The 13,965-nt window shown below is 32.7% G+C and overlaps 1 protein-coding gene across 1 annotated transcript in view; it reads right to left on the bottom strand.

Annotated features, from left to right (window-relative positions):
- LOC115881853 (obscurin-like) overlaps positions 1 to 13,965 on the bottom strand; it is a gene marked incomplete at its 3' end in the record, with an annotated part of 111,437 nt that overhangs the window by 73,172 nt on the left and 24,300 nt on the right. Inside the window, 4 exon segments of the mRNA XM_030899551.1 lie at positions 3,709 to 3,874; positions 9,015 to 9,185; positions 10,157 to 10,282; positions 12,322 to 12,465. Of these exon segments, the coding sequence (XP_030755411.1) occupies positions 3,709 to 3,874; positions 9,015 to 9,185; positions 10,157 to 10,282; positions 12,322 to 12,465 (607 nt within the window).

Raw genomic sequence — 13,965 nt, 5'->3', positions numbered from 1 at the left:
ATCAATAGATTTTACACTTTTGCCATGGAACAATAGCACGACAAAGTTCCCACGCGGTTAACCATTCATCCACTCGCATCGTCTAACGTCGCTTAACTTCGGTGATCTATCGGGAACCGATGTAGCTGTAGCTATAGTGTTTGGATGTAGCTGCGCAGTTATTAATAACAAATCTAGAAAAGGATCTCTAGGATCCGTTTCTAGATTTTTTTGTCTCCACTGAATCCGACGCTTTATTTCATACACTTGGAAAAATACTTGCTCTTCTCTTTTTGTTCCGTAAAACTTATTGTGCTGTTGTACTGAACGCAAAATCGACACCCAAAGCCAGTCTTTGCCGACCGTGTATACTAGCCAGTATTTATGCTTTTAAGTTTTCATCAAAATTTCTTCATCACTTAACAGGTGTTGGATGGCAAAATATAAGTTTATTCCAAGCAAATCATTAATATGAATTACGTCATATGTTTGACTGATTTTGTGAAAGTCGATTGCGTCAATATTTTCCGTATTTTCAAATCTATTATCTACCTATTAATTATTAAAAAAAGAAGAAAAATAATCAAAGACTTGTAGTTAGATGAAATATAAAACATTGTTTGTTTAGAAACTAAATTTTCAGCTTTTTGCTGCAAACAAGTTTTTTTACTAATTATTATTTTTAATAAAAAAGAATTTAATAAAAAAGAAGAAAATATCAATTTCAAAATTATCTATATACTTACTTTTCTTTTTAGTTGGAAGTTTACTACCGACCATTAAAATTTATGTCAATTATAATTTAGTTTTACTATTTCAATTTTTCGAAAATGTCATATTAAAGTACAAAAATAAAGAATTAGAAGACATGAAGTTTTACAGTTGTTTGCTACAATTTAAGTTTGACAACTGCAGTTTATTAAAATAACAAATATACATAGATTCGAACTTTGAACGTTCATTGAATCAGATAGTTTTGTGTATTTTCGAATCTATAAATAAACACGTGTGATTTTTGGACAGAGTGATGTGTAATACGTATATTACAACCTTGTAAGAAATTAACAAGATACAAAATTATTGCATCTTGTTAATATCAAACAACCTATTCTTTATATATGCAAAGATAATGCGTGAGGTATGCAAAGAGAAAATGTCCGACTATCTAAAGCTCACAGAAGTATTTTTTTCTCTAAAAAAATCCTTTATGGGTATTTCGCCACTGCACTGCAAGAAAATCTACAAAATAAAATAGTTATTTTTTGTAAACACTTCTGCGTTAAACCTAAACGGACACTGCTTGTCAGAAGTTATGTTTACAGTTATACAAATTTGCCTAAGAAAAAAAATGCTTAACGTTTCGGAAAATTTATCTCTTTCCATCGTCGGAAGCAAAAAAAATACAGAGAAAACAACTATTTAAAATATTTAAATTCAACTATTCGAGAACACTACTTTTTTAAAACAGATACGTCTACAAGAAACCGTTGACGTTCTGTTAAAATGACATATATATAACATTATATCCAAGTTAAACTTCTTAATAGAAGATTATTTTCTTTTATCTATGGTTAAACTTCAAAATTAACAATAATTACTACCTGATAACAATTACTTAATAAGGTAAAACCAAAAAGCCCCAAACTTTCTGTATGATTATTTTTAAATTTTACATATGTTATGTTTATTTATGTTATGTTCTTTAGAATCAAAGAAGCGATTGCCATACATTACTAACATCTACAGATGCATGAGCAATACATTTATTTTTATTAGATTTATTTAAAAAAGCCTCTTTTATTTTTTTAGAGGCTATCGGACTTTCATTATAATTTTGGCGTTATTAAAATGTATTCTGTGCCCTGTAGATTTTCTTGCAGTGCAGTGGCGAAATACCCATAAAGGATTTTTTTGGAGAGATGAATCCGCCACAAAGATATAGACATTTTTAAGTATTTTTTATTTGAACTAATAGCAGTACTTCTGTACTGTGTTACCTTAAATTTTACTTCATATATTTCTTTACGTAAAATATTTATTAATTTGCAGAAATTAGCTGCTTAAAAACACGATTTTTATTATAGGTTCTTAATTTTTGGTAAAGCATTAATTCATTCAAAACGAACCAAAAACATACATACATACTGCCATTACTCGCTGACGAGTATTTAATGCGCATCAGAAGATGGTCACGCAAGGCGTTTTTTTCATGAGCTTTTCTGTGACCGAAAAGCCCGATACGTGATGTTATGTCTCTACCGCACTCCGGACATTCAAAAATCTCATTGCTTTGTTGCCTCTTTACTTTTTGCTTGTCGCTGTTAACTGAGTTTACAATTCTTCTCCATTGCGTTCTATTGTGCGCTGCTTCTTCTCACTCATTCTGCATATTAATCCCTTGTAAGTTTTCGTGGAAAATATCCATGTACCTTTCGAGTTGCCCACCCGGCCTCCTCTTATCGTCAACAAGCTCACCGTAAAGCAGAGGTTTTGGTATGCGGCTTTCTTGCATTCTGCATACTCGACCAGCCCATCTTAAGCGGGATTTTGTTATCATGACTTCAATGCTTGCGCAGTTAGTTTTTTCAAGGACCGATACGTTTGAGACATGGTGGGACCACTTGATTCTTAAAAGTTGTCTAAGTTGTCTCTGTTGCAACTTGTTTAATGCGTTTAGGTGTCGGCGATACGGCACCCAGGTTTCGCTTCCATATAACATGGTGGGGATTATTATTGATCGGATCTCTGCAAGCTTCGTTTTTGTGCTCGATTCATGATTGTAGAAAACCCTGTCTTTTAATTTCTAGAATGCTCTTGAAGCGCTGCTAATCCTGTGCTGAATTATAGAGTCGATACTGGCCTTTTCCGAACTCAAACTGCCGAGGAAATAGAATTCCTTTACATATTCCAATAGCTCTTCTCCGTTTTTTATAGCATTGTTGTGATCTTCCGGGGGAGTGCACATGATTTTAGTTTTGTCGATGTTCAGCTTAAGGCCCATGGCCTCGTATTCCCCCCCCCCCCTATATGTGTTCAATATTTATTGTAACTGCAGTAACGAGTCTTTTTATGTTGAACAGACCGCCGTCGTATCTGTATCTAATGCCATATCCTCTTTCCTGCAGTTTGCTGTCCACTATAATGAAGAGCGCTGCCATGAATATGTTGAACAGGAGAGGCGCTAAGACGCATTCCTGCCTATCTCCTGTATTTGTTAGGAAGGGATCGCTCAAGGATGTGACACTCTTGACTTTTTGTTATTATGGAGGCTTTTACACGCTGTAAGAAATTTGTTGGGTACACCGAACTTTTTCATAATTGCCCAGAGTGCATTTCTGTTCACAGAGTCGAAAGCTTTTGTTAGGTCGATGAAAGCAACATAATGCTTAGACTGCTGCTCGCAAAACGTACAACAGACTATAAGCGAGCCAACTAAATCTGATTATACAAAAAGAACATTTTTGAGATAATTCTCAACAATAAACATGATAATCTTGTAAATAATGAAATCTTCATATTGTTCCGAGTTTTATATAGAATAATTTACGCTTCAACCGCCATTATTACCTCACGATTGGAAATTCCAAGTAATTAAAGGCTGTGTATATCTAGATACCTAAACTATGTTTATTTTATAATAAATAATCACCTGATGAACCACCAGCTGCATCATTTACGTTTTTCTCTAACACCCATTTATCTTTCTATCAAAAATGGTTATTCACTCACCATAAAATAATCATAGGCCTCGTCTGAAGTATCCAAGAATTCTTGGGCCAAATGCTCATCTTTGCAGTAGTTGACATGATAATCGAAATCTCGTTCCAATCGAAGAAAAGCTTTTCCTAGAAGGGTCGGTTCGTTGGCATAGTACTTCACACCGTCCATAAGTACTCTGCAAAGAAATACGATATGGAGTATTAAATGGATATAATGTATTTATTAATTTACTTATTTTAATTAATAGTAAATGGTCGCGTGGATGTATACCTTATCTATTTATTTTACAGTTTTTAAGACTACCTAGATTAGAGAATTGGAGAATTTTTGGAATATTTTTTATTAATTATTTAAGTTGGTTGTTGGTACACCATTATATTTTTTTTTGATTTAGTTAATAATAATAGTTATTTATGATATAAGTGCTAAAAGTGGTATTTTATTTTGTGAGAAGGGAAGCTTGGGACACGACGCACAACATAAAATCACTTTTAGCACACATATCATACACTATTTTTTCTACAAACAAGTTTATGTTCGTATATATTATTACTTTTTACGTTAATGCAGGGGCCGGAAAGTGAAATAGTAAAAGCGGTTCCACCGTTTCCACGGAAATTTCAAATAAAACAGTTCCAGCCTCGGGCGCTAGTTGGTAGTGCAATTAATTTTTAGGTTAAGAAATTGCTACTAGTTACTGCCAGATGGCGTTCAATCAGATTTTATTTGTAGTTTCCATAGTTTCCAACGGCCATTGTCATACTATTGTCAAATTCTCAAAAAATATTGTCGTTTTCATAGCGCCAATCATAATATTATCAAAAATGATTATCAAAACGTTTTTCAAACTATAATTTGTTATATGTGTTTTATTAGACCATTCTTTTTGTTTGTGGCCCTAAAAATATAATGTAAGTCTTTTATTTTTGCCATCATTTAAGTACCTATTTATATTTACTCCATTTACAAAACTTTGGGCGTATTACGTTGGTTTTGTTTTATTATAATAAACGATGTTAAAATATTTGACTTATAAATAAAAACTTTAAATAATAAATAATATTTACACATGTTTGGCTTTAATTTTATTTAATAATTGTATAAATTATACTGTTAAATCTTATTTTTTACACATCACAACGATACTTGTTATTAGTATTGTTAAATTTGTGTAAAAAATAAGATTTAATAATCAAATTTAATTATTTTAGAGCAAAATTCAATAAATACGCTCATTTAAAAAGCCCGCGCTTCGATCTATTTAAAACAAGCCCTACTCAATAGATGGCGCCACTTCTGTAGGACTATTTTTCAGTATGGCAGAGGCCATTCTTTTTCTAGCTAGGTATATTTTTTGCGTTAATGAATAATTCATAATATGTCATTCTGAAATCAAAATAATTATGAAGTTTATGGTTGCTGGGGTAATAATTATCGCTTCAGTATTAAAAGTAAATCACGTGACTTACTTTTAGCACCAGTGCTAAAAGTAAATGACTTTTACCATAAGTGACATAATGCATAGATAAATGCAACAAGTTTAGATTGGAAAGCCCGTAAAAATTTTAGGTCGCGAAATTAATTTGGGTCGCGACCGTTATACGCGATCTGGCGCTGCTATAGCGGTCGCTAAGAACAACGGCAAACAAAAACAGAAATAATTTTCTCTTGTCAAAGTCAGAATCTTCAAAAATCATAATGATCTTTAAAAATCTAAACCGCTCCCATTAAAGAAATTCCGAAAAGTGTTTATAGCGTCCATTTTCAAAGTAATTATTGCTATCTTGTGAGTTTAATTCAAGTTTTATTTACTCCAACCGGTGATAATTGTGAAAAAGTGGCATTAAAAACTTAAAAAGCTATGCTGTGAACTGTGAATTGCAATAACCATCATGGATCGTGGCATAGGGTACGAACATAGTGGAGGCAGGTTTCTGCTTTCCGGCAGCCAGCGCCGTCTCTGGGGACCTATTCTTGACCACTCGCATCTTCAAATATCGCTCACATCTCGCATCTCCGAAAAAGCCATATAACAATACACGTGATGCGTAACTTTGCGTATATGCATCACGTGTATTGTTATATGGCTTTTTCGGAGATGCGAGCAGGGTTCGGAAGTAGCTAATTAAGAGGAAATTTACCTGATTAACTAACCTAACCTAACCTAACCATATTGAAACGCCGCCGGGGCCGCACATATAGGGGTATTTGGTCTATAAACCTGGCCAAAAGTGATATTTTTCTTATTTTCATTTTTATCTTAACTGAATACAAATCTATAAATACTAAATGTAAGCACGTTTATTAGCTTTTTTTTTAAGTCGTAAGTTGACTATCAAATAAATAATATATTTCAATTATAAGTATGAATTATCTTGAGTGTATTCTGAATATTTCTAAGATTATAAAATAGTGGAATTGTTTGTAGTGCTTTTTTGCAAATTGTTTATAATAACTGTCATGATGGATACAGAGCCAGCTGGCAAGTCCTGTTTTATGCCATATTTTTTTTTGAAACGTTTCCTTCTATTCTATTTCTTTATAATGTTTTATATTTAAAAAATCAGAGGCATTTTTATAAGGTGTAAGACTATTCGGCAATATTCCGCATTGAAATTAGTATCCGTTCAATGCAAGTCTCCAGCTTTGGAATATGTACAAAAATCTTGCCAATATTTGCCACTGCCAAAAAAACATTGATTTAAATAGATTCTTAAAGAAAATAGTCATAACACCCATCGTCGCTCAAATATCGTCGATAATATACAAATTACTTTCTTGTTCTAGCATCCTCATCCAATTGCTTGGTTTTGCACAGAATGGCCCTATTTGATAGGTGGAAAGGGTTTCAGAGTAGAGGAAAAAATATTTTGTAGGAAAAACAAAATGAGGTTCCATATTAGCACCCTCTCCTCTAATAATTAATATTACTAGCAAAAAAGCAAAAAAATCATACAACATAATTTTGGCCAACTTTTAGTTCTTAATATCCTCTGTGCGCCGTCGGCGCCTGCAAAAGCAGAAATAAATAAATTTTCGTTCCGGTAAAAGCGAGAACGCCGATGAACGCTGGTTGACGTCTCCTACCCGCTTTCACTGTGAACTAGCCGATTTGATAACACGCTTTAATTTTTCAAGGTCATAAGCGCGAGGCGGCGCGGCGCGGGGCTACTATGTAACCATATACAGGGTGTCCCAGAAATACGTGCAAGTATTTTAACTTAACTGGTAGTATAGTTCAACCCCAGAAACACGCCTATGAGGTTTTTTTCTAAATAATTTTTTTTTGAAAATTCGGAATTTTTTGAAAATATTTTTGGAATTTTTTTTCAATTTTTTTTAGTTTTTATTTAAAAAAATAATTACTTGATAATATGACAACATAGGTAGTAGATTAAATTTATAAGAAAGAAAATCCAGAAAAGCTCCAGTGGTTCTCAAACAAATCTCGAAGTATTGGAAAGAATATGTAAGGACCAAGAACTATTGACTACAATAAAACGACGGAAAGCAGCATATTTTGGTCATATTTTTCGAAATAACAAATATAGTTTCCTACAGCTGATCGTTGAGGGAAAGACTGAAGGACGACGAGGCATCGGGCGTAAACGGTTTTCCTGCTTGCGGAATTTGCGCCAGTGGTTTAATATAGGAGAGGCAAGTGCAATTATCCGTTTGGCTCAAGACAGGGAGGAATTCAATTGATGGTCGCCAACCTCCGATGAGGAGAAGGCACATGAAGAAGGTTCTCAAAATTTTAGCAAAAAATCATTTTTTGGAAATTTTCAAAGTAAAATAACTCCGTTATTTTGGACTTATTTGAAAAACGATAAAGAGAAAATATGTTTCTTTTATCGAGATCTACCACCCTTTAAAATACTTGCACTTATTTCTGGGATACCCTGTTTATAACAATACATGTGATGCGTATACGCAAAGTTGCGAACGATGTCAAGAATAGGTACCCAGATTGGCGCTGGCTACCAGAAAGCGGCAAACCTGCTTGCACTGTGTTCGCACACATAACATCGGTTTCCAATGTTTCATAGGTATTTCATACATGCGTCCTTATATAAAATAAAGTTTCTTGTATGTAACACACTGTATTTTATTTATAAAATTAAACGAAAATAATAATAAATTTGAATAAACAATATTTGGCGATATAATTCCGAAAAAAGCCGAACTGCTCCGAAATTTTCAAAAGTTTTGGGTCGCGACCGGTGCAAGAATAGCGCCAAATAGTGTTTACATTGTCCTTATGTGCACTTTCCAATCTAATGACATAGTGTCACATTTTAGGCACCGACAGCATGCGTTAAAAATTACATTTTTACTGACGTTTGTAGAAAAAATATATTAAACAACCTTGCAATTAAAATTAACGTGTTTATACACGTTAATTTTAATTGCAAGGTTGTTTAATATATTTTTATATTTAATATATATACAATATAAATTTGGGTTGAATTAATCATATTCTTCCACTATTTCCAGTGTTGTGTTATTTATTAGAAAGTCTCTTTTTTCACTAGTTCGTTGTACACTACTTTAGTTTTTGCTAAATTCATTTTAGCCCACTTTATTGCTGGCTAGTTCATTAATTTGTGCTTGTAGTTCTTCAGGACTATTGGCAATTAGAACTATGTTATCAGCGAATCTTAGATGATTATAATATTCTCCATCGATTTTTAATCCTGGGTCCGGTCCAGATGACGGAATATTTCTTCTAATGTTGCTGTAAACAGCTTTGGGGATATCGCGTCTCCTTGTCGTACTTCTTTGCCAGTTGGAATAGGAAGTACATAGTTGGGTATTCCTTCGCCCGTTTATTTTTGGAATCATAATTCTTTATTACCTACAAAGTCTCGAAACGTTTACCTACAGTTTGTCGCATTTTAGGTAAATTTATGATTAATTTGATGCAATAAAGATATGGATTTTTGTACTGACTTAAAAATTCACACTTTTGTAGATACTCTGCTGTAAATTCTGAGCCTACATATTATTAACCTTATATATGTTTACATGCAGAAGGAAGCAAGGTGTGGTCTATCATTTCTTTAACATCTAATATACTGCGTTCCATTCTCAATTTTTGTAATTAACAGTATTCATAATAAAAATACTTTATTTGGGTTTGGTATAAAAAATTCCCCATTTTGGTGGCAAATAATAGTGATCTCGCTTATTAGTAAATATAGACACTATAACTAGAACTAAGAACCATTGGTTGGTTACTGATAAGTTTAACAAAGCTGGCTACATAAAAAGTAGCAAGTTATGTTTGTCTGTTTATAAACGGGTTTACTTACGTTCTGTGGAATTCGGCGATTTCCTTCAAGTTACCAAAAAGAACATCGAAGTTGTCCTTAATGATCTTTGGAGTCTTGCCAGACTCCGACGGGATTAAATAGTTTTGCACAACGTAATCTAAATCCCTTACGAATTCTTGTTCGGTTTCCACCAGTTCTTTAACAACGGCTCTAAAAATGAAAGTCGTTATTTATTTAAGTGATTTGATTTTTTCCATTTAATAATATAATTAAACAAATTCTATGTTTACTTCATAATGGTTCATAATAATGACAATTTTACTAACGTAGTAAGTTATTGTAATTAATTTTTTTTACGACAAACATGGATCTACCGGGTGCGTCTAAAAAGTGGTACCGGGTGCGTCTAAAAAGTACCCCGACAACTTTTTTATTTTTTTAGATAAAACAACTAGATTTAGTATGTTAGAATATGACATAAATTAGGATTGATTGACGTATTCAATTGTTTTCGGTCACTTTCTGTTTCACCGAAAATGACTACACCTTTTGATTTCAATATGGCACCCTCGGTATTTTTTTTATTTATTTGATAGAAAATGACATTCAGAATAGAATGACATATCATATGTCAACTTTTGACATTCTCGCTTAATAAAAAATCGTATTTTAAATTTCAATCTAAAGTGCCATGGCTATGTTAAAAACACCAATTCTTAATCAAGGAGCTTTGGAAAAATTTGATTTGATCGTCTAATGTTTTTAGTGTCTTGTCCTGGCCGGTTAAAAAATGCCCAAATCGTATTTTTAATCAAATCTCATTTTTTTCAAATGAAACAAGGGTGGCTCATTAGCATATTTGGAAAAGCAAATGTCATTTTATTCACATTGTTGTTTTCTATCGAATAAAGTAAAAAAATACCGAGGATGCCATTTAAAAATTAAAAGTTGTAGTCACTTCCGGTGAAACCGGAAGTGACCGAAAACAATTGAATATGTCAATCAATCCTAATTTATGTCATATACTAACTTACCAAATCTCGTTGTTTTATCTAAAAAATTAAAAAAAGTTATAGGGGTGAGCCACCCACGCACCCGGTATATACTGTTATGTTTGAATATGATTCAAAGCAATTACTGTTGAATAGATCATGCGAAGAACACTTATCAAATATACTTACTGTCTTCTGAAAGCTGCATCTCCAGGTAAACCTTTTGTACCAAACGTTGGGTCATCAGCTGTTTGTAAATATCTACATGGTACCCATCCCTGTTTTTTGTCACCTTTTACTTGTCTGACTAGCCATCTAGAGTAAAAAGGTAACTTTTAGTGTTATATAAAATATATAATTATATTTTGTTCTCTATACAGAGCGAGATTAAATTTTTTTTAATGAATTTCTCATTAACTAAAATATTAATTATAATAATACTATCATGTTCTGTAAAATTATGCAGAGTCAGCTGATAACAAAATCAATAACAGATTAACTTTTATACAAACAAATTATAACTCAAAAAGTATTTTAATGTACTGTCGTAATACAGGGTATCCCCATATCACGTGGATATAAAGCTACTACGTATTTTTGGAATAAAAGTTTAACACAATTTACCACTATACAAAAGTGCTTCGTTTATCCTGCAGAGGGCATGACATTTTATAAAAATAAATACATTTTTTGAGATATCTTAAGTTCAGACTGATATTCCGATTAAAATGAGTATTGAGGTGTCTGTGTTTTGCTAAGGTCTTTAACATTTGATTCTCACACTGGATACGAGAAAGGTGAAAACTTCCCTCACCTCCACTATATTATAGCAGGAACATTTTACAACTCCAAAGACGACTGTTTTTTTTTTCGTAAAAAAACACATAGTTTTTTTGAGAAAACAAAATATTCTTTTGACGTTGACCTACTGAACATATATTTCTGATCTCATGAAGGCGTTATAATTGAGAAGGCGATAATAATCCAGATGGCGAAAATTGGGAATATGATGGCCTCTATCGGGATAAACAAAGAACTTCTATATTTTGTGTCCAAAAAACTTATTTTGATTTTCCACGGAATATTAGGACACCCTGTAATATACAGGGTGTCCTAATATAATATAATAAAAATTTTAGTTTTTTAACTAAATTTGAAACTTGCATAACATATACAGGGTGAGTCTTAAATAAGTACAAAAATTTATAGGACTGGGAGATTCCCAAAAGGGAGAAACATATTTTCTCTTTACCGTTATTTCTTCAAGTACGTCCAAAATAACCGAGTTATATTATTTTGAAGTTACAAAAAAATTATTTTTTGTTTAAATTTTGAGAACCGTTGGATCTTTTTTGGGTTCACTTTCTTGTAAATTTAATCTATTATCTATGTTGCCTTATTATCAAGAAATTATGGCTTTTAACTAAAAACTAAAAAAATTTCGAAATTTTTTTTCAAAAAATTCCAAATTTTCAATTTTTTCGCGATAAAAACCTCATCATCGAATCACGATTCAGGGGTCGATATACCGGGTGCACCTCAAAAGTGGCTTACCCATATAACTTTTTTTATTTTTTTAGTTAAAAAAACGAGATTTGGTGTGTTAGTATATGACATAAAAATTAGGACTGATTGACGTATTCAATTGTTTTTGGCCACGTCCTGTTTCACCGGAAATGACTACAACTTTTGATTTTTAAATTGCGCCCAAAATATTTTTTTACTTTATTCGATAGAAAATAACACTCTGAATAGTATGACATATGTCAACTTTTCACATTTTCGCATATGGTTCATTTGAAATTATAACTTAAAAATGCTTTTTCCAAATATGCTAATGAGCCACCCTCGTTCCGTTTGAAAAAATTGAGATATGATTAAAAGTACGATTTGGGCATTTTTAACCAGGCTCCTTGATTAAGAATTAGTGTTTTTAACATAGCCATGGCACTTTAGATTGAAATTTAAAATACAATTTTTTATTAAGCGAGAATTTCAAAAGTTGACATATGATACGTCATTCTATTCAGAATATCATTTTCTATCGAATAAAGTAAAAATATACCGGGGGTACCATTTAAAAATTAAAAGTTGTAGTCATTTCCGGTGAAACAGGAGTGTGACCAAAACCAATTGAATACCTCAAATCAATCCCAATTTATGTCTTATACTAACATACAAAATCTCGTTTTTTTATCTGAAAAAATAAAAAAGTTATAGGGATGAGCCACTTTTGAGACGCATAAGACGTATAGACGTATACTACCCCTAAATTATTTGGCACTTATTTAAGACTCACCCTGTATAGAAATATATCTTGAATTGGCGTAATTAATTGACTATATGTTATATACCTAGCATTAACATTTAACCTAGTAGGGGAATGTCTTGAGCTGGCATGAGTGCGTCGCGGTCTCACAGAAAGCTTGTGACGAGCAGCTGCACTATCCAGAAGTTCGCCAGAAACTGTATCTAATTCAGGATCCAACTTCATCCGCCTGAAATCAAGTTAAAATACATTCGTTATATATGTATATTGTCAAGAATTTTAATCGAGATTTAAATAATATATAAAATTCACTTCAGAATTTTGTGATACAATCTTATTACAAAAATGTAAAATCTTTATTTATATATTCTTATACTATACGATTGAAAAAAAAACGATGTGAAAGACGACTGGTGAATGACGATCGAGAATAATTTTGGCGAGGTCAAGTCCTAAACGTATTTACTTGGCCCATACTCTTCATTATTTTTTAATGGCACTTACTGCCAGTTGGCCTAAAGAAGGTTGTAATTTATTTTTGCATGGAGTAAAAATGGAATAGTCCCCTACCCAGTCCAATATAGGGATGTTCGGTCGTAAGATTCCAGTACCGGTATCCGGTTCCACGAAGTACCGATCCTAAAACCGGTATACCGGTTCCAACAATTAGATCGGTGGGACCGATACTGGACCGGAAGAGCAGTTGGACCGGATGGACCGAAAGACCGGAAGACCCGATGAACCGCAATATCGGAAAGACCGAAATAACAGTTTTAGTTGTTGTGCCAGCAAGCTCATGATACCGTATTAAAAAATGTAAATAGAAAGTTCTCGTGCCTGTAACGTTAGGTAAATACGACAACGTAATAAATACAGTATTTGAGGGATAATTTCCGGCTTATCCTTGATTTCTTGTCCAACATTCTCTTTACTTATGAAAAATGGAAAAAGTACTGAAAGCTGCTGTTTTTGGAGATATAAATTTAGCGGAAATAAGATGCTATTTTACATATTTTAAATAATAGAGTAGACTCTATTGAATATCGGCTATAGCTATCGACTCTATTGTAGTTTTACGGACATTTTAATTTATTGTATATGTTACAGTGAAAGTCGGAAATTCGTTGATTGTTAACATTCACTAGGAAAAGCTAGCAATTACGCATTGGACTAGTGAATGTGATATTTTAAAAAGATTTGTTGACTTTTCCTAGTAACTGCTAACATTCACTAGTGAAAGTAACATTTACTAAAGGTTGCCAGTAAAAGTTATTCTGTAGTACAGGATGAGTGTGGAGAGGAATAATGTTGGTGGAAGTTAGAACAAATATTTTTTTTAAAAATATTGGATCACCCCAATATTCAAGCTGATCCACATTTACTTGTTTAGTATATTTATTGGAAATTATAGAAAATAACGACCCTATATTGACTATTATTCAACTTATCTTCATATTTTACAACGTGTGGCAACCGCGCGAACTGAATCTTTCAAACTCGCTGCTATCGTCCAGGGAATGCTAACATTCACTAGTAAAAGTTGGTTTTAAAAATAGATGTTGAACTTTTACTGGCGTAGGCTTAGCAAATCAGTGAATGTGAGCTTTTACTAGTAATTGTTAACAATCACTGATTTTCAACTTTTACTGTAACATATATAATATACATGAGAGGTCCATGAGTAAGATGTTTTACTTGAATTTTAGATGTTCCTACTAAAAAAAGAAGA

This window comes from Sitophilus oryzae, unplaced genomic scaffold, assembly GCF_002938485.1.
Source record: "Sitophilus oryzae breed Bouriz unplaced genomic scaffold, Soryzae_2.0 scaffold_1743_pilon_pilon, whole genome shotgun sequence".
Taxonomy (NCBI): Eukaryota; Metazoa; Arthropoda; class Insecta; order Coleoptera; family Curculionidae; genus Sitophilus; species Sitophilus oryzae.
The sequence above is the reverse complement of the archived record's forward strand: the minus strand, read 5'-3'. Positions and strand labels throughout refer to the sequence as shown.